The following is a 22,492-nucleotide window of genomic DNA, read 5'->3' as shown; positions in this document are numbered from 1 at the left end:
CAGGTGGGCGTTGTTCTTCGCCAGGTTTAATTTCGTCGTGACATATATCCCAGGAAAGAAGAACGTGAAGGCGGACGCCCTGTCACGGAGTTTCGGGGTACCGGATAGTGAGACCATGACTCCCGATAAGATCTTAGCCCCCAGCGTGGTGGTGGCAGCTGTAGAGTCTAACTTCGTCCCTCAACTACAGGATGCTCAGCAGGACGCTCCTTCGGGGGTGCCGGAGGGCAGATGGTTTGTGCCAGAGACTCTACGCCCTAGAGTCATGGATGCCTCTCACTCGTCGGTTCTCGCCGGGCATCCAGGGTTCCAGGGGACCCTGGAGCTTTGTTCCAGACACTTCTGGTGGCCAGGCATGTCTCAGGAGATCCGCAACTTTGTGAGGGGTTGCTCGGTCTGTGCTCGCAATGAGTCGGCGGCGTCCTCCGGAGGGTCCTCTGAGACCGCTACCGGTTCCTTCCAGTCCATGGTCGCACCGATCAGTAGATTTCATCACTGACCTACCAGAATCCCAGAAGTGCACCACTATCTTAGTGGTGGTCGACCGGTTCTCAAAGATGGCACATTTTGTGGCGTTAAAAAAGCTACCCTCGGCAAAAGAATTCGCCACGATTTTTGTAAAGGAAATAATTCGCCTACATGGGGTTCCCCAAAATATTGTATCTGATCGCAGGGTTCAGTTTGTGTCGCAGTTTTGGCGTTCCTTCTGCAGAAACCTGGGAACGTCGCTTTCCTTCTCTTCAGCGTTCCACCCGCAGACTAATGGTCAGACTGAGTGGAAGAACCAAGATTTAGTGCAATATTTACGGTTGTTTGCTAGCGAAAAGGCTCATCAGTGGGCAGAGTTCCTGCCGTTGGCAGAGTTTGCACTAAACAACCGCCTTTGTTCTTCCACTGGGGTGTCTCCATTCTTTTGTGTATACGGTCAGCATCCTCGCTTCCTTACAGCAGTCCCTACTCCGTCGGTCTGTCCTGCAGCTGATGTCGCCACAGATACGCTTCGGGGAGTATGGAAAGAGGTACAGAGAAACTTGGAGGCAGCGGGGGCCCGTATGCAGTTGCGTAGTGGGAAGAGTCTGTCTGTGTCTGAACCTTACAGGGTGGGACAGAAGGTATACTTGTCTTCTAAAAATCTCAAATTGCGGGTCCCGTCCTTGAAGCTGGCGCCACGTTACGTGGGGCCGTTTGCCATCACACGTGTGGTGAACCCACTCGCCTACGAGCTGGGGTTGCCAGCCACATGGAGGGTTCACAGGGTATTCCATAAGTCGCTATTGAAACCTTTTGTCCCTTCGGTGATGCCCACCTCCGGTCCCCCTCCACCCACCCTGGTCCGGGATGAAGTTGAATACGAGGTCCAGGAGATACTGGATTCTCGTTGGTGTCGAGGAACCCTACAATATTTGGTGGCCTGGAAGGGGTTTCGACCAGAAGATCACTCCTGGGTGGCCGCACGTGATGTTCATGCTCCCGTGTTGGTACAGCGGTTCCACCGTCGTTTTCCGGATAAGCCTGGTCGAGTTTCCGGGGGCCCGGAGGTCCCCCGTCAGAAGGGGGGTAATGTTACCATGCAGGGCGGCGCTGGGTCCCACCGCCGGCGCGCGCCGCTCCGATGTCGGCTCCGGCGTCCCGGAGCTCTGCTGTCGGGGCTCTCCCGGCGGCGTGGAGCAGCCAGCGTGCAGCGGCGTGGGCGTGTCCGCCCGTAGGGTGCCGCCCGCTCTCCTCCACCTTCCATATGCAACAGTGGGAGAGTTGGCTTCTCCCACTCTCCGCCCCTGGGCGGAGGCTTTAAGTTAAAAAGCTGGCAGTGACCTGAGCTCACTGCCAGTTATTGGTTCTGCTAGCCTCTAGTCAGGTCTGTCTCCGTCTGCTCTAGTTGCTACTCAGTATCCTTCCAGTTTGCCTGTGAGCTCCATCTCCAGCCTTACTCTGCTTTGTAAGTTCTGTTGGTCTGTTCCACCTGCCTCTTCTGTCGGCACTCTGTCCCGTTAGTAGTTCCATCTAGGTAGTCGCCAGGTCCCTAGCCAGCGCAGGGACCGCCACCCAGTTGTCCGCCTGGGGTTAGCCAGGGCCGAGGCAAGTAGGCAGGGACAGTGGGGTGCGGGAAGATCAGGGCACCCCACCTGGCGCTCGGGGGGCAGAGTGCCGTAACACTATCGTGCCAGAGGCAGGACATCTCTATGCCGTGTTCTGGCACATTCTACTTGGGCAGTCGGAGCCTTGTGGGCAGAATTTAACGGGGCCTCAGCTATGCCGGTGCACCAAGGCGCTACATGTTTTTTTTTCTGCACACCTTTTCAAAGTTTTACCAAGTGCATACTTTAGCATCTGTGGACGCCTCCCTCAGCTGCTGGGTTTTATAGGCATCTGTAAACTGACCACATACATTATAATATATGTTCCCACTCCCGGAGGACTGCTCTGGGACGTCCCAAAAGACTCCCAAGATTGTTAATTCCTTTACATTCTTTTCCTTCTCGTTCGCGTATTCCCTTTGTTGTTGCTCATGGCGCCATTCTAAGATATATTTCCGTCGGGGCGTTGTAGTTGGCATGCCTGCTTGCCTCCTCCTATTGTTTGTATACAAACTGATAGTCTCTGCAGGAAGGGTATAGCGAAGTAGGAGGAGCTAACACTTTTTTCTGCTTAGTGTCTGCCTCCTACTGGCAGTAGCTATATCCACAGTAAGTACAAAAATCTTGTTTTCCTGCTGCCATACGGAGCAGCAAAATGTAACACCTTAAGGCAGGTGTGAACGCACCTTTACTGCTCTAATAAAGCAGCAGTTGACTGATGAGCATTGATGAATCCCCACAGTCTGACTTTTCTGTTCACCTGTTTTTTGTTTTCTAAGCTCCCCAATGAGTGTTGAGTATCCATGACTCTGTCGCTAATCGCTGGTTGTCCTCCCTTGGACCACATTTGGTAGTTACTAACCACTACATATCAGGAACACCCAACAAGGCCGGCTGCTCTGGAGACACTCTGATCAGGAGTATTTTGGGAGTCACCTCCACCCTCTGCTCTGCCGCTGTATTCACGTCCCCAAGTCACATATATATAGTTTGTTACTACGGCGGAGCAAGCCGCTGTCTCCCACTCCTCCATTCAGTCGTGAGGGTACAAGGAACTTCAAACGTGTAGCCTACAAGGTCCCGGGACCTCAGTACAGGGGGTGAAAGCCATGTTGTACTTTATTTCCTGATGGATAACCCTGCAGGTGATGAGCAAAGTGTATGATATACATATATACAGGAGCTCATGTATTCCGTCACTGTGTGTCTCCACAGATGGGGCCAGTAGGAGAAATCCCCCGGAGAGACGACCCCGTCTGTACCCACAGGACTGTCCAGAGGAAGACCCCGATGTCCCGGAGAGCCAGCAGGTAGATGACAGTAAAGTCTCACCAAAATATCTCCATAAAGTGATGGAACCAACAGAGCATTTCACATTTTTTAGATTTTTCTTGTCTGTTTAGGATGAAAATCTGATTAATATTAAGGTTGAAGTTAAATATGGAGCAGAAGAGACGGACATAAGAGCCGACCATCCGTGTAAGAACGGGAGGGGGGGAGGTCTTCTTTGAGGGTCACCTACATCCTCCCATCATCTCATCATCTATTGTATCTAGAGCAATGTATTCCATCACTGTGTTTCCTACAGATGCACTTCTAGGAAGAAATCCCCTTGAGAAATGTCCAGAGGAAGACCCCAATGTCCCGGAGGACCAGCAGGTAGATGATGTTGAGCCCTGTAGTACCTCTACAGTCCTGCATTCATAGATCTTGGTGTTCCCTATTGGTGATTGTTAGATTTTCCTCCTGTCCACCGTATGTATACTGAATTATGACATGTGACAAATCAGGAGGAAGATCTGACTGACATTAAATTGGAGGAAGAAGTTTGGATGACAGGCGATCCCCCGTGTAAGAGTGAAGTGGAGGAGGAGATTCCAGTAGATGTTATCGCAGGTATGTAATAACATTATTCTGAATTAATTATATATTTTTTTTCTCTACCTCTTGGCTGGATTACTTCAGAACCTTATAAGAAGAGATGAGCGAGCACCAAAATGCTCGAGTCGAACTTTTCGTAATGCTCGCGAGCTCATTTCGAATAATAAACCCCATTGTAGTCAATGGGAGACTCAAGCATTTTTCAAGCTGACCAATGCTCCGCATAGGGGAGGTTGTGTGAAACATCTGAAAACATGAGAAAGTGATGGAAACACCACAGAAATGGATAGGGAACAGCAGGGGCAGCATGCATGGGTGCATCTGAGGCTCCCAGGTCGCACTATTAAGCCAAATTGACACTTGGGACAGACCATAATCAGCAAGGCACACGCTCTGGCACATCTTAGCTAAGCACCACACTAGGTGCAAAGAAGGCCAATCACCGCCTGTGGGTGACACCACTGCCTCTTCTCCTGTGTTACATGCTGGCATTGCTGTGCAATCCCCCCCAGGACGCAGGCACGAGCCTGCATCCACAGCGTACTGAAATTTTTCCCAGTTTTTCCCTGATGGCCAAGTTCCATCAGCTTAGAGATGCTCTTAACCTTATTGACTTGGACAATGTCCTCAAAAATAATACGGACAAGAAATGAGAAATGTTTAAAAACATCTTTAATTGTTACTGGGAAAGGTTCATACTTTTACAGAAAAAAAGGGTTAAGAAAAGGAGAAAACCAGTTTGACTTACGGGGGTTGTCCCGCGAAAGCAAGTGGGGTTATACACTTCTGTATGGCCATATTAATGCACTTTGTAATGTACATCGTGCATTAAATATGAGCCATACAGAAGTTATTCACTTACCTGCTCCGTTGCTAGCGTCCTCGTCTCCATGGTGCCGTCTAATTTCAGCGTCTAATCGCCCGATTAGACGCGCTTGCACAGTCCGGTCTTCTCCCTGGTGAATGGGGCCGCTCGTGCGGGAGAGCTGGTCCTCATAGCTCCGCCCCGTCACGTGTGCCGATTCCAGCCAATCAGGAGGCTGAAATCGGCAATGGAACGCACAGAGCCCACGGTGCACCATGGGAGAAGACTCGCGGTGCATCGTGGGTGAAGATCCCGGCGGCCATCTTACTAAGGTAAGGAAGAAGTCGCCGCAGCGCGGGGATTCGGGTAAGTACTAAACGTTTTTTTTTTTTAACACATGCATTGGGTTTGTCTCGCGACAAACGGGGGGCTATTGAAAAAAAACAAAACCCGTTTCGGTGCGGGACAACCCCTTTAATAAAGATGTAAAGGGGACAATAAACAGCAAAAGAAGCATTTAAACTACTAAAACAAGAAGGCAGCGAAATAACACTAAAAACCTATGGGGAGAGATATAAATGATGTAAAAATCAGATAAAAGCCGCAAAGATGAAGACAAAGACCCGTATTGTCAAAGAAAGTAAAAGTAACCCTAAACTGTTCAACTATATAAATGGTAAAAAGATTAATACTGAAAGTGTTGGCCGTTTAATAAATAATGTAGGAAAAATTGTATAGGGTGATGAGGAGAAAACAAATCTATTAAATAGCTTTTTCTCCAGTGTATTCAAAGGAAAATGAAATGTCAGATGAGATACAGGGTGATAAAGTAAACTCTCCACTAAATGTCACCAATCTAACCCAGGAAGAAGTGCAGAGCTGTGTTAAAAAGATTATAATAGACAAATCGCTGGTTCCCAATGACATAGACTTCCGGGTTTTAAGGTAATTAAGTAATGTGATACATAAGCCCTTGTTTCTTACATTTAAGGGCTCTATAGTGACAGGGTGAGTTTCACTAGATTGGCGCATAGCCAATATGGTGCCGATATTCAAAAAGGAGTCAAAAACTGAACCTGGAAACTACAGGCTGGTAAGTCTTACTTGAACTTGAATGTTTGAAAGGGTTTCTAAGAGATGCTAACCTGGAGGACCTCAAGGAAAATAGCTGTATAACAATGTATCAGCATGGGTTTATAAGAGGTCGCTCCAATCACACCAACCTGATTAGCTTCTATGAGGAGGTAAGTTCTAGACTGGCCCGGGGAGTCACTGGATCTTGTGTATCTGGACTTTTCCAAAGTGTTTGATACTGTGCCACATAAAAGGTTGGTATATAAAATGAGAATGTTCGGTCCGGGTGAAAATGTGTGTAAGCGGGTAAGTAATGAGTCAGTGATAGAAAGGAGAGGCGGGTTATAAATGGTGTATACCCTGATTGGGTCATCATTACTAATGGGGTACCACGGGGGCAGTATTGGAGGGGGTCACAGTTACTAGTGGAGTACCACAAGGGGTAGTATTGGAGGGGGTCACCGTTACTAGTGGAGTACCACAAGGGGCAGTATGGGAGGGGGTCACTGTTACTAGTGGGGTACCACAAGGGGTAGTATGGGAGGGGGTCACCGTTACTAGTGGAGTACCACCAGGGGCAGTATGGGAGGGGGTCACCGTTACTAGTGGAGTACCACAAGGGGCAGTATGGGAGGGGGTCACCGTTACTAGTGGAGTACCACAAGGGGCAGTATGGGAGGGGGTCACTGTTACTAGTGGGGTACCACAAGGGGCAGTATTGGAGGAGTCACTGTTACTAGTGGAGTACCACAAGGGGCAGTATTGGAGGAGTCACTGTTACTAGTGGGGTACCACAGGGGCAGTATTGGAGGGGTCACAGTTACTAGTGGAGTACCACAAGGGGTAGTATTGGAGGGGGTCACCGTTACTAGTGGAGTACCACAAGGGGCAGTATGGGAGGGGGTCACCGTTACTAGTGGGGTACCACAAGGGGCAGTATTGGAGGAGTCACTGTTACTAGTGGAGTACCACAAGGGGCAGTATTGGAGGAGGATTGAACAGTAAAATATCTATATTTGCAGATGATACAAAACTACGTAAAGACACGAGAGGATGCAAGGAGGTTGCAGAAAAGTGATAAATGAGGTTTAACACTAATAAATGTAAATGAAATCCATGTCACCATTGCACACTAAGTGGGAGATTATTGGGTAATGGCCTTTCACATGGGCCAACAGTCGTTTAAATGACTGCATGAGCACTGATGTCACCACTAAGGTCGTCAGCGCTCCTGCAGGCATTCACACGGAGCGACTTCTCGCTGGATCGCAGGCTTCTCACTCAGTGCTTCATATTCTATATAAAGCGCTGATTGGGGAGCAATTACACGTAACGAGAAGCCAGCGATAGTAAACTAATAGTGAGCCATTTTTCTTGGCATTTACACTGTGCGATTATCCATCAAATTCGTTAACTTGAACTAATTTTGAGCGATAATTGTTACACGTAAATGGCCCATAACACTGACCTGGTAACAACTTGGGGATCTTAGGTAACTGTAGGCTTAACTGGAGCAACCAGTGTCAGGCAGCTGCTGCCAAGGCAAATAGGATCATGGGGGGCATCAGGAGAGGTCTAGAGGCCCATGATGAGAACATTGTTCTTCCTCTTTACAAGTTACTGGTCAAACCACACATGGAATATTGTATACAGTTTTGGGCACCGGTACTCAAGAAGGAAATAGCAGAGTTTGAGCGGGCACAAAGGAGGCAACTAAAGTAATAAATGGAATGGGCAGACTACAATACCCAGAGAGGTTATCAAAATTGTGCTTGTTTAGTTTAGAAAAGGACAGCTGAGGGGCGCGCTAATAACTAAGTATAGATATATCAGGGGTCAGTACAGAGATCTCTCCCATCATCTATTATAACCAGGACTGTAACAAGGGGGCGCTCTAATAACTATGTATGGATATATCAGGGGTCAGTACAGAGATCTCTCCCATCATCTATTATAACCAGGACTGTAACAAGGGGGCGCTCTAATAACTATGTATGGATATATCAGGGGTCAGTACAGAGATCTCTCCCATCATCTATTATAACCAGGACTGTAACAAGAGGGCGCTCTAATAACTATGTATAGATATATCAGGGGTCAGTACAGAGATGTCTCCCATCATCTATTATACCCAGGACTGTAACAAGGGGGTGCTCCAATAACTATGTATAGATATATCAGGGGTCAGTACAGAGATCTCTCCCATCATCTATTATACCCAGGACTGTAACAAGGGGGCGCTCTAATAACTATGTATAATATATCAGGGGTTAGTACAGAGATCTCTCCCATCATCTATTATACCCAGGACTGTAACATGGGAGCATTCTAATAACTATGTATAGATATATCAGGGGTCAGTACAGAGATCTCTCCCATCATCTATTATACCCAGGACTGTAACAAGGGGGCGCTCCAATAACTATGTATAGATATATCAGGGGTCAGTACAGAGATCTCTCCCATCATCTATTATACCCAGGACTGTAACAAGGGGGCGCTCTAATAACTATGTATAGATATATCAGGGGTCAGTACAGAGATCTCTCCCATCATCTATTATACCCAGGACTGTAACAAGGTGGCGCTCTAATAACTATATATAGATATATCAGGGGTCAGTACAGAGATCTCTCTCATCATCTATTATACCCAGGACTGTAACAAGGTGGCGCTCTAATAACTATGTATAGATATATCAGGGGTTAGTACAGAGATCTCTCTCATCATCTATTATACCCAGGACTGTAACAAGGTGGCGCTCTAATAACTATGTATAGATATATCAGGGGTCAGTACAGAGATCTCTCTCATCATCTATTATACCCAGGACTGTAACAAGGTGGCGCTCTAATAACTATGTATATTATATCAGGGGTCAGTACAGAGATCTCTCCCATCATCTATTATACCAGGACTGTAACAAGGGGGCACTCTAATAACTATGTATATTATATCAGGGGTCAGTACAGAGATCTCTCCCATCATCTATTATACCAAGGACTGTAACATGGGAGCATTCTAATAACTATGTATAGATATATCAGGGGTCAGTACAGAGATCTCTCCCATCATCTATTATACCCAGGACTGTAACAAGGGGGCGCGCCAATAACTATGTATAGATATATCAGGGGTCAGTACAGAGATCTCTCCCATCATCTATTATACCCAGGACTGTAACAAGGGGGCGCTCTAATAACTATGTATAGATATATCAGGGGTCAGTACAGAGATCTCTCCCATCATCTATTATACCCAGGACTGTAACAAGGGGGTGCTCTAATAACTATGTATAGATATATCAGGGGTCAGTACAGAGATCTCTCCCATCATCTATTATACCCAGGACTGTAACAAGGTGGCGCTCTAATAACTATATATAGATATATCAGGGGTCAGTACAGAGATCTCTCTCATCATCTATTATACCCAGGACTGTAACAAGGTGGCGCTCTAATAACTATGTATAGATATATCAGGGGTCAGTACAGAGATCTCTCTCATCATCTATTATACCCAGGACTGTAACAAGGTGGCGCTCTAATAACTATGTATATTATATCAGGGGTCAGTACAGAGATCTCTCCCATCATCTATTATACCAAGGACTGTAACAAGGGGGCGCTCTAATAACTATGTATAGATATATCAGGGGTCAGTACAGAGATCTCTCCCATCATCTATTATACCAGGACTGTAACAAGGGGGCGCTCTAATAACTATGTATAGATATATCAGGGGTCAGTACAGAGATCTCTCTCATCATCTATTATACCAGGACTGTAACAAGGGGGCACTCTAATAACTATGTATATTATATCAGGGGTCAGTACAGAGATCTCTCCCATCATCTATTATACCAAGGACTGTAACAAGGGGGCGCTCTAATAACTATGTATAGATATATCAGGGGTCAGTACAGAGATCTCTCCCATCATCTATTATACCCAGGACTGTAACAAGGTGGCGCTCTAATAACTATGTATAGATATATCAGGGGTCAGTACAGAGATCTCTCTCATCATCTATTATACCAGGACTGTAACAAGGGGGCACTCTAATAACTATGTATATTATATCAGGGGTCAGTACAGAGATCTCTCCCATCATCTATTATACCAAGGACTGTAACATGGGAGCATTCTAATAACTATGTATAGATATATCAGGGGTCAGTACAGAGATCTCTCCCATCATCTATTATACCCAGGACTGTAACAAGGGGGCGCGCCAATAACTATGTATAGATATATCAGGGGTCAGTACAGAGATCTCTCCCATCATCTATTATACCCAGGACTGTAACAAGGGGGCGCTCTAATAACTATGTATAGATATATCAGGGGTCAGTACAGAGATCTCTCCCATCATCTATTATACCCAGGACTGTAACAAGGGGGTGCTCTAATAACTATGTATAGATATATCAGGGGTCAGTACAGAGATCTCTCCCATCATCTATTATACCCAGGACTGTAACAAGGTGGCGCTCTAATAACTATATATAGATATATCAGGGGTCAGTACAGAGATCTCTCTCATCATCTATTATACCCAGGACTGTAACAAGGTGGCGCTCTAATAACTATGTATAGATATATCAGGGGTCAGTACAGAGATCTCTCTCATCATCTATTATACCCAGGACTGTAACAAGGTGGCGCTCTAATAACTATGTATATTATATCAGGGGTCAGTACAGAGATCTCTCCCATCATCTATTATACCAAGGACTGTAACAAGGGGGCGCTCTAATAACTATGTATAGATATATCAGGGGTCAGTACAGAGATCTCTCCCATCATCTATTATACCAGGACTGTAACAAGGGGGCGCTCTAATAACTATGTATAGATATATCAGGGGTCAGTACAGAGATCTCTCTCATCATCTATTATACCCAGGACTGTAACAAGGTGGCGCTCTAATAACTATGTATAGATATATCAGGGGTCAGTACAGAGATCTCTCCCATCATCTATTATACCCAGGACTGTAACTGGGGGCCTGGCAGCCACTAGTTCAGCGCATTCCTGGATATTAGAGATAGTAAGGATGTGGTAAAACACATGGGTATGTGTGGTTAATGGGATGTAGAATGTTTATATTCCTGTATTCCACATCATTTAGCCATCGTTGCTGTTAGGTTCCATCTTAAACACAGGATACAGTCAGAAGCTACAAGAGTTTATCATAATGAGCTTTCAGAATCTTTTAGAACACTTTTTTTTCATGTTTGCTGGTAATTTTTACCTACAGATGACGGGGGCGCCATGGGGTGGAGGTTCTCTCCGGCGATGGCTAATGTGATGATGGCTTGGTGGGAGGAACTATGTATTTACTCTCATTCTAACCCATATATATATTAGATGAGATCATTCTTATATGGGACCGCACAGGACTTCGTAGAGTATCTCAATGATCATCGATATGACTTGAAGTTCACCAGCCGGTCAGAGGATGTGACTGCAGCCTTTCTTCATCTCACTCTCTATGGGAATAAAACCACTTTAAAAGTGGAAACTTCCATTTTTAGGAAATGTTATGCAGATAATCCTATTCTACTAGCCGAATGTTCCACAGCAGGTGGAGGACAGCGCCATGATGCAAGAAGGGCAGCTGTATGGTGATGCAGTGGGAATCCGAGGAGACCCTCTTGTGTCCCCGCATGGAGAGCAGCATATAGAACAGAGAAAAAACAAACTGGAAATAAAAGGGGGTAAAAAAGATGGGTTAGGATAATACATATGCGCCCATGCGGTACTGGTAAGAGACATTTTAGTGACGTTTACTTGAGGAAGGGGGAGCGGAGATCTCCTTTAGCTGGAAAATAAGGCAGAGTCCCTCCCTTCGGCCCAAAAGATATGTTAATGGCTTTCAGTAACCACCCCTCCCCTTCCTCAAGTAAGTGTCACTAAAATGTCTCTCACCAGTACTGCATGAGCACATATGTATTATTACAAGCCAAGAGTTGTCACCCGTCTCAGGCCGTTAACGCGACACCGGTAGGAGAATTAATTAGATCCAAGCGTATGTGTGCCTAAATAAGCTGAAGCTGATCTGCACAAGCCACTAAACCATCGGGGATACAAAGACGGGATGCTGAAGAGAGCTACAAAAAGGGTTAATAAGATGGGCAGGAAGGTCTTGTATGAGGATTGGATGGTCAAGTGAAGAACGGACGGGTATTCTCCAACGCTTATAGTAGACCTTTACAAACTGTGAACAAACGGTGTTCCTCGTCTCCACCGATCCGAAACCGGACAAAATTCTAAAATATTGGAAAGGGCAACGTGTTCCAAAAAGAAATAGAACTTCAACAAACACGCTATCTCCATGGTATTTCCCATCGGGGTATAATCCTCGGTGTTGGTTGTCCCAGATGGGACTCTCTTACATGTGATAGCGCTGGATGTGCAGCTTGTAGAGGTGGGACTACAACTCATTTTCCATCTTCACTTTTGACATTTTTTAGAGTTTATTTGTAAAATATCTATCAGTTGTCACAGTAACCATGTTTAGAATTTGCTCAGATTGTAATAAAATGTGCCAGGCGGCACTATTTGGGTTAAAAACCCATATTATGGGGCAAAGTGATGACCGGGAACAGAAACGCCTCAGAAGTTGCAGCCATTTTTTGGCACATCATTCGGGTCACTAAAGTCATTCCGATCCTGCAGTACTGAAGAAGGAAAAAACCTTGAAGAAAAGGAGATTGGAGACGGTTTGTCCACAGCAGAGAGGCATTCTGGGTATTGAAGTTGGGAACTCTTTTACCAGCGGACCTAAACCTTACAAATGATTTGCTGTATTTCTATCGGGCTCGTGGAGTGCGCACACAAGTACAGTGATTGGTCCGTTACTGATTATAACGGGGCACCGTGTGAGTTGGTTAGCGGTGATCAAGAAATAAGTATCTTTGGAAACGCGTCTGCCATAGACTTGGTGTCACACAGTAACGACTATTTATAATTGTGTGGATATTTTTGGATTGAAAGAAGAGGGTTTTTCCTTTTTTTTGTCACTATTTAATGTACATATAACGTACTAAAAAAGTTTTAAAAATTTCTAAGTGAAATTAGGAAAGTCAGTGCAGCTCCACTGTGTTTGGGGAGCGGGTGGTTAAAGGGGTTGTCCCGCGCCGAAACGGGTTTTTTTTTTTTTCAACCCCCCCCCCGTTCGGCGCGAGACAACCCCGATGCAGGGAGGTAAAGAAAGCTCACCGGAGCGCTTACCTTAATCCCCGCGCTCCGGTGACTTCTCTACTCACCGCTGAAGATGGCCTCTTCCTCCGTGGACCGCAGCTCTTCTGTGCGGTCCACTGCCGATTCCAGCCTCCTGATTGGCTGGAATCGGCACGTGACGGGGCGGAGCTACACGGAGCCCCATAGAAGACTGCAGAAGACCCGGACTGCGCAAGCGCGGCTAATTTGGCCATCGGAGGCCAAAAATTAGTCGGCTCCATGGAGACGAGGACGCCAGCAACGGAGCAGGTAAGTAAAAAAACTTCTTATAACTTCTGTATGGCTCATAATTAATGCACAATGTACATTACAAAGTGCATTATTATGGCCATACAGAAGTGTATAGACCCACTTGCTGCCTCGGGACATCTCCTTTAAGGGGTCTTGTTTCTATGGCATACACACAGCAGCAAAAATGCCCTGATAACTTTGTCCTGTGTCTCAGTACGATTACAAGGATTTTAATAATTTTTATATTAATTTTTTTCAAAGATATTTTTAATAGCAGAACAGCAATAAAAAAAACGAGTTCTGCCACCACCTTCTCCTAGCCACAGTTTTTATTTTTCATTCCATATCGTTGTACAAAGCCTCGTTTATTTTAGATTTTTTTGTTGACGCCATTTTGTCAGAAAATCTGTAATTGCCTGCACAGATCCCGTCTCATCAGTCTGCTCTAGTGTGACTGACACCCCTGTTGTCACCCTAGTACACCACCTACATCCTTCCACTCCTGTCATCGCTCGAGTACACCACCTACATCCTTCCACCCCTGTCGTCACTACAGAACACCAACTACGTCCTTCTACCCCTGTCATCACTCCAGTACACCACCTATGTCTTTCCACTCCTGTCATCGCTCGAGTACACCAACTACGTCCTTCCACCCCTGTCATCGCTCCAGTACACCCCTACATCCTTCCAACCTTGTCATCGCTCCAGTACACCACCTATGTCCTTCCTCCCCTGTCATCGCTCCAGTACACCACCTACGTCCTTTCACCCCTGTCGTCACTCCAGTACACCACCTATGTCTTTCCACCCGTCATCGCTCCAGTCCTGCACCTACATCCTTCCACCCCTGTTGTTATTCCAGTACACCAACTACGTCCTTCCACCCTTGTCATCGTTCCAGTACACCACCTACGTCCTTCCACTTCTGTCATCGCTCCAGTACTGCACCTACGTCCTTCTACCCCTGTCATCGCTCCAGTACACCCCCTACATCCTTCCACCCCTGTCATCGCTCCAGTACACCCCCTACATCCTTCCACCCCTGTCATCGCTCCAGTACACCACCTACGTCCTTCCACCCCTGTCATCGCTCCAGTAGACCACCTACGTCCTTCCGCTCCTGTCATCGCTCCAGTACTGCACCTACGTCCTTCCACCCGTCATCGCTCCAGTACACCACCTACGTCCTTCCTCCCGTCATCGCTTCAGTACACCACCTATGTCCTTCCACCCATCATCGCTCGAGTACACCACCTACATCCTTCCACCCATCATTACTCGAGTACACCACCTACGTCCTTCCACCCATCATCGCTCGAGTACACCACCTACGTCCTTCCACCCATCATGACTCGAGTACACCACCTATGTCCTTCCACCCTTGTCATCGCTCCAGTACACCACCTATGTCCTTCCGCCCCTGTCATCGCTCCAGTACACCACCTATGTTCTTCCGCCCCTGTCATCGCTCCAGTACACCACCTATGTTCTTCCGCCCCTGTCATTGCTCCAGTACACCACCTATGTCCTTCCACCCCTGTCATCGCTCCAGTACACCACCTACGTCCTTCCACCCATCATTGCTCGAGTACACCACCTACGTCCTTCCACCCATCATTACTCGAGTACACCACCTATGTTCTTCCGCCCCTGTCATCGCTCCAGTACACCACCTATGTTCTTCCGCCCCTGTCATCGCTCCAGTACACCACCTATGTCCTTCCACCCCTGTCATCGCTCCAGTACACCACCTACGTCCTTCCACCCATCATCGCTCGAGTACACCACCTACGTCCTTCCACCCGTCATCGCTCGAGTACACCACCTATGTCCTTCCACCCCTGTCATCGCTCCAGTACACCACCTATCTCCTTCCACCCCTGTCATCGCTCCAGTACACCACCTATGTTCTTCCGCCCCTGTCATCGCTCCAGTACACCACCTATGTTCTTCCGCCCCTGTCATCGCTCCAGTACACCACCTATGTCCTTCCACCCCTGTCATCGCTCCAGTACACCACCTACGTCCTTCCACCCGTCATCGCTCCAGTACACCACCTACGTCCTTCCACCCATCATTACTCGAGTACACCACCTATGTCCTTTCACCCCTGTCATCGCTCCAGTACACCACCTATGTCATTCCACCCCTGTCATCGCTCCAGTACACCACCTATGTCATTCCACCCCTGTCATCGCTCGAGTACACCACCTACGTCCTTCCACCCGTCATCGCTCGAGTACTCCACCTACGTCCTTCCACCCATCATCGCTCGAGTACACCACCTTTGTCCTTCCACCCCTGTCATCGCTCCAGTACACCACCTACGTCCTTCCACCCATCATCGCTCGAGTACACCACCTACGTCCTTCCACCCATCATTACTCGAGTACACCACCTATGTCCTTTCACCCCTGTCATCGCTCCAGTACACCACCTATGTCATTCCACCCCTGTCATCGCTCCAGTACACCACCTATGTCATTCCACCCCTGTCATCGCTCCAGTACACCACCTATGTCATTCCACCACTGTCATCGCTTCAGTACACCAACTACCTCCTTCCACCCCTGTCATTGCTCCAGTACACCCCCTACATCCTTCCACCCCTGTCATCGCTCCAGTACACCACCTGCGTCCTTCCTCCCGTCATCGCTCCAGTACACCACCTACTTCCTTTCAGTCCTGTCATCGCTTGAGTACACCACCTACGTCCTTCCACCCGTCATCGCTCGAGTACACCACCTATCTCCTTCCACCCCTGTCATCACTCCAGTACACCACCTATGTTCTTCCGCCCGTCATTGCTCCAGTACACCACCTATGTCCTTCCACCCCTGTCATCGCTCCAGTACACCACCTACGTCCTTCCACCCATCATCGCTCGAGTACACCACCTACGTCCTTCCACCCATCATTACTCGAGTACACCACCTATGTTCTTCCGCACCTGTCATCGCTCCAGTACACCACCTATGTTCTTCCGCCCCTGTCATCGCTCCAGTACACCACCTATGTTCTTCCGCCCCTGTCATCGCTCCAGTACACCACCTATGTTCTTCCGCCCCTGTCATCGCTCCAGTACACCACCTATTTTCTTCCGCCCCTGTCATCGCTCCAGTACACCACCTATCTCCTTCCACCCCTGTCATCACTCCAGTACACCACCTATGTTCTTCCGCCCCTGTCATCGCTCCAGTACACCACCTATGTTCTTCCGCCCCTGTCATCGCTCCAGTACACCACCTATGTCCTTCCACCCCTGTCATCGCTCCAGTACACCACCTATGTCCTTCCACCCCTGTCATCGCTCCAGTACACCACCTACGTCCTTCCACCCATCATCGCTCGAGTACACCACCTACGTCCTTCCACCCATCATCGCTCCAGTACACCACCTATGTCATTCCACCCGTCATCGCTCCAGTACACCACCTATGTCATTCCACCACTGTCATCGCTTTAGTACACCAACTACCTCCTTCCACCCCTGTCATTGCTCCAGTACACCCCCCTACATCCTTCCACCCATCATCGCTCCAGTACACCACCTATGTCATTCCACCCCTGTCATCGCTCCAGTACACCACCTATGTTCTTCCGCCCCTGTCATCGCTCCAGTACACCACCTATGTTCTTCCGCCCCCGTCATCGCTCCAGTACACCACCTATGTTCTTCCGCCCCTGTCATCGCTCTAGTACACCACCTATGTTCTTCCACCCATCATCGCTCGAGTACACCACCTACGTCCTTCCACCCATCATTGCTCGAGTACACCACCTATGTCCTTCCACCCCTGTCATCGCTCCAGTACACCACCTATGTCCTTTCACCCCTGTCATCGCTCCAGTACACCACCTATGTCATTCCACCCCTGTCATCGCTCCAGTACACCACCTATGTCATTCCACCCCTGTCATCGCTCCAGTACACCACCTACGTCCTTCCACCCCTGTCATCGCTCCAGTACACCACCTACGTCCTTCCACCCGTCATCGCTCGAGTACACCACCTATGTCCTTCCACCCCTGCCATCGCTCCAGTACACCACCTATGTTCTTCCGCCCCTGTCATCGCTCCAGTACACCACCTATGTTCTTCCGCCCCTGTCATCGCTCCAGTATACCACCTATGTTCTTCCGCCCCTGTCATCGCTCCAGTACACCACCTATGTTCTTCCGCCCCTGTCATCGCTCCAGTACACCACCTATGTTCTTCCGCCCCTGTCATCGCTCCAGTACACCACCTATGTTCTTCCGCCCCTGTCATCGCTCCAGTACACCACCTATGTTCTTCCGCCCCTGTCATCGCTCTAGTACACCACCTATGTTCTTCCGCCCCTGTCATCGCTCTAGTACACCACCTATGTTCTTCCGCCCCTGTCATCGCTCTAGTACACCACCTACGTCCTTCCACCCATCATCGCTCGAGTACACCACCTACGTCCTTCCACCCATCATTGCTCGAGTACACCACCTATGTCCTTCCACCCCTGTCATCGCTCCAGTACACCACCTATGTCCTTTCACCCCTGTCATCGCTCCAGTACACCACCTATGTCATTCCACCCCTGTCATCGCTCCAGTACACCACCTATGTCATTCCACCCCTGTCATCGCTCCAGTACACCACCTATGTCATTCCACCACTGTCATCGCTTCAGTACACCAACTACCTCCTTCCCCCCCTTGTCATTGCTCCAGTACACCCCCTACATCCTTCCACCCCTGTCATCGCTCCAGTACACCACCTACGTGCTTCCTCCCGTCATTGCTCCAGTACACCACCTATGTCCTTCCACCCCTGTCATCGCTCCAGTACACCACCTACGTCCTTCCACCCATCATCGCTCGAGTACACCACCTACATCCTTCCACCCATCATTACTCGAGTACACCACCTACACTACCGTTCAAAAGTTTGGGGTCACATTGAAATGTCCTTATTTTTGAAGGAAAAGCACTGTACTTTTCAATGAAGATAACTTTAAACTAGTCCTAACTTTAAACAAATGCACTCTATACATTGCTAATGTGGTAAATGTTTATTCTAGCTGCAAATGCCTGGTTTTTTGTGCAAAATCTACAAAGGTGAATAGAGGCCCATTTCCAGCAACTATCACTCCAGTGTTCTAATGGTACAATGTGTTTACTCATTGGCTCAGAAGGCTAATTGATGATTAGAAAACCCTTGTGCAATCATGTTCACACATCTGAAAACAGTCTAGCTCGTTACAGAAGCTACAAAACTGACCTTCCTGTGAGCAGATTGAGTTTCTGGAGCATCACATTTGTGGGGTCAATTAAACGCTCAAAATGGCCAGAAAAAGAGAACTTTCATCTGAAACTCGACAGTCTATTCTTGTTCTTAGAAATGAAGGCTATTCCATGCGAGAAATTGCTAAGAAATTGAAGATTTCCTACAACGGTGTGTACTACTCCCTTCAGAGGACAGCACAAACAGGCTCTAACCAGAGTAGAAAAAGAAGTGGGAGGCCGCGTTGCACAACTAAGCAAGAAGATAAGCACATTAGAGTCTCTAGTTTGAGAAACAGACGCCTCACAGGTACCCAACTGGCATCTTCATTAAATAGTACCCGCAAAACACCAGTGTCAACATCTACAGTGAAGAGGCGGCTGCGGGATTTTGGGCTTCAGGGCAGAGTGGCAAAGAAAAAGCCATATCTGAGACTGGCCAATAAAAGAAAAAGATTAAGATGGGCAAAAGAACACAGACATTGGACAGAGGAAGACTGGAAAAAAGTGTTGTGGACGGATGAATCCAAGTTTGAGGTGTTTGGATCACAAAGAAGAACGTTTGTGAGACGCAGAACAAATGAAAAGATGCTGGAAGAATGCCTGACGCCATCTGTGAAGCATGGTGGAGGTAATGTGATGGTCTGGGGTTGCTTTGGTGCTGGTAAGGTGGGAGATTTGTACAGGGTAAAAGGGATTCTGAATAAGGAAGGCTATCACTCCATTTTGCAACGCCATGCCATACCCAGTGGACAGCGCTTGATTGGAACCAATTTCATCCTACAACAGGACAATGACCCTAAACACACCTCCAAATTGTGCAAGAACTATTTACAGCAGAAGCAGGCAGCTGGTATTCTATCGGTAATGGAGTGGCCAGCGCAGTCACCAGATCTGAACCCCATTGAGCTGTTGTGGGAGCAGCTTGACCGTATGGTACGCCAGAAGTGCCCATCCAACCAATCCAACTTGTGGGAGATGCTTCTAGAAGTGTGGGGTGCAATTTCACAAGCTTACCTCAGCAAATTAACAGCTAGAATGTCAAAGGTGTGCAATGCTGTAATTGCTGCAAAAGGAGGATTCTTTCACGAAAGCAAAGTTTGATGTAAAAACAATGTTATTTCAAATACAAATCATTATTTCTAACCTTGTCAATGTCTTGACTCTATTTTCTATTCATTTCACAACGCATGGTGGTGAATAAGTGTGACTTTTCATGGAAAACACAAAATTGTTTGGGTGACCCCAAACTTTTGAACGGTAGGTACATCCTTCCACCCATCATCGCTCGAGTACACCACCTACGTCCTTCCACCCATGTCCTTCCACCCTTGTCATCGCTCCAGTACACCACCTATGTCCTTCCACTACTGTCATCGCTCCAGTACACCCCCTACATCCTTCCACCCTTGTCATCACTCCAGTACACCACCTACATTCTTCCACCCGTCATCGCTCCAGTACACCACCTATGTCCTTCCACTCCTGTCATCACTCCAGTACACTATTATGTCCTTCCACCCGTCATCGCTCCAGTACACCACCTATGTCCTTCCACCCCTGTCATCGTTCCAGTACACCACCTATGTCCTTCCACCACTGTCATCGCTCCAGTACACCACCTATGTCCTTCCACCACTGTCATTGCTTCAGTACACCACCTACGTCCTTCCACTCCTGTCATCGCTCCAGTACACCACCTACGTCCTTCCACTCCTGTCATCGCTCCAGTACACCACCTACGTCCTTCCACTCCTGTCATCGCTCCAGTACACCACCTACATCCTTCCACTCCTGTCATCGCTCCAGTACGCCACCTATGTCCTTCTACCACTGTCATCGCTTCAGTACAGCACCTACGTCCTTCCACTCCTGTCATCACTCCAGTACACCACCTACATCCTTCCACCCATGTGCCATCTGCTGTGTTTGTTTCATATAAAATTTAAAATGTGTAAGTAGGGCGGCTCTACAAGACTCAACTATAGTCAACTCAAATAGTTGCCTAAGCAAGTATAAATGCCAGTTGCAGACATAGCCACTAACAGGGCGACTAGTGAGAAAGTGATAGTTGCTGGATGATTAATTCTTGTCTGCTGTAAGTAGGACTAACCCCCTGTTCTCTCTCATTTTCTTTTAAGGGTAGAGCTAGGGTTAGAGGAGCAATTACATAGAAATGGTTAGGGGTAGTGGAAGAGAATGTTGATCAGTGCTAAGTTAGGGTTATAGGACCGGTGTGCTGGAGACATTTTTACCTTTTTTGTGTTTAAAAAAAATATTTTAAAAATGGATTTCTAATAGTCTTATTTATTAGGCTTTGTTAACATCTTAACAATACAGGAAGTAAGTTTACATCCTGGCTGCATGGTACATAAGACAACAGGGCGGGACCTTATGTCCTGTGCGCATATATTGTATTTCAGCCGCACTTCAGTAGTGGTGAGCGATTCCAGCGACCTCATTGGTTGTTGGGTACACATCCCTCTTTGGAGATCTGCACCAGTACTACTTCACGAGACCCGTGGGGGTTTGGGGTTAGGGTTAGGGTTGGGGTTTAGGGGTTGAATTATAGAGGATTTAAATGCAAAATTACCCAATGAGAAAACATGCCTCACATGAGCCAAGAGCCCAAGGGTGTAGCCACTGTAAATAGAAGGCAGAACCTGGGCCGGCTACGGGTCCATCACAGCACGCTGGGTGCGACGCAGCAAGCATCTATTGGGACTGGAAGTGACATGGTCCAAAACTGAGTTGCGTTCCACTGGGGAATACAGTAGTCAGAAGGTGGGACTGAGGCCTGCTACAGGCGCGTCACAACACACTGAAAGTGACACCATGTGCATCACTCATGGCTGGAAGCGACATGGCCTAAAGTGGAACTGCATTCCACTGAAGAACACGACATAGAACGCAAGAGGAGGGGAGAGGGAAGCGAAGATGAAGAGTAAATATGCTTCTGGATTGGTCAGATATTAAGAATAAGGGTGGAGAAAAGTAGCGCATAAAAGAGAGAGATGGAAATTAAAGCATTGAAAAAGAAGTATCAAGAGAAGGAAGGGGCAGGACATCGTCCCACACATTGCATGTATCTGTGGATGTCATACATGAATGGATCCCTAGGGGGTGCTGTCTATTTCTGGATATTGTGGAGTCTGTAACACCATCTGATGGTGGTGGCCGCGCTCCACACTGATATCTTCTAATTCCTGCTGAAGACTGGTTTTACATTTCTCTAATTGATCATAGACGGCTGCGTTTTCTTCATGCCGTTGATTTCTAGCTTCCACTTCTTCTAGGGTTTTGCTCTTCAGCAGAGACCCATCACTCGGGGCTCTCCTCCATTTTCTTTGGCATATCTGCAGCCATAGTCTGAAGTATTGAAATCTGCATTAACCGTTATTTCTTTCTTTCTTTCTGCATCTCCCTCTAACTGCTGGAAGAACACATGTCTCTCATCCTCCCTTCTCCTCAGGTGTGCACGAAGGTCAAGCTTCTGACTAATTTCTGAGAGTCTTGGATCTGTGATTCCATTTCCACCCGCAGTCGGCTTGCCTTCTCAGACCGCTCTGTCTGTAACCCATCGCCTTCTACAGCTTTTGCTTGTAGCTCTTGAAGCCACGTCTCTACCGTTTTCCTCTGGTCTTCAGTCACTCTTGTCTTGCAGAAGTATCTTTATCTCACTGATCAACTCCCTGCCCTCCCTTTTCAGAGCCGGCCCAGTTTGCCCCAACTGTTTGGACAGTTCCTCTATAACTAGAGCAAGATGCTATTTAAGCTCCCGGATGTGATCTTCATGTACCGTCGCTTTTTCTACTAAGCTTTTCATGCGCCTCTTCGACGTCCGGTATATCATCCAGGATCCTTATTTGGTTTTTCCGCCTGGTGACAAACATTTTAAAGTTTTCCTGGAGTTCACTTCT

At 47.6% G+C, this 22,492-nt stretch overlaps 1 protein-coding gene across 1 annotated transcript in view; it reads left to right on the top strand.

The window, feature by feature from the left end:
- Positions 1–22,492, top strand: part of LOC136627298 (zinc finger protein 585A-like) — a 104,443-nt gene that overhangs the window by 48,445 nt on the left and 33,506 nt on the right. The window contains exons 5-8 of the mRNA XM_066602288.1: positions 3,291–3,385; positions 3,479–3,554; positions 3,664–3,734; positions 3,866–3,971. Of these exons, the coding sequence (XP_066458385.1) occupies positions 3,291–3,385; positions 3,479–3,554; positions 3,664–3,734; positions 3,866–3,971 (348 nt within the window). The remainder of the gene's footprint in view (positions 1–3,290; positions 3,386–3,478; positions 3,555–3,663; positions 3,735–3,865; positions 3,972–22,492) is intronic.

Source organism: Eleutherodactylus coqui, chromosome 5, assembly GCF_035609145.1.
Source record: "Eleutherodactylus coqui strain aEleCoq1 chromosome 5, aEleCoq1.hap1, whole genome shotgun sequence".
Lineage (NCBI taxonomy): Eukaryota > Metazoa > Chordata > Amphibia > Anura > Eleutherodactylidae > Eleutherodactylus > Eleutherodactylus coqui.
This window is presented reverse-complemented; position numbering and strand designations above follow the sequence as displayed.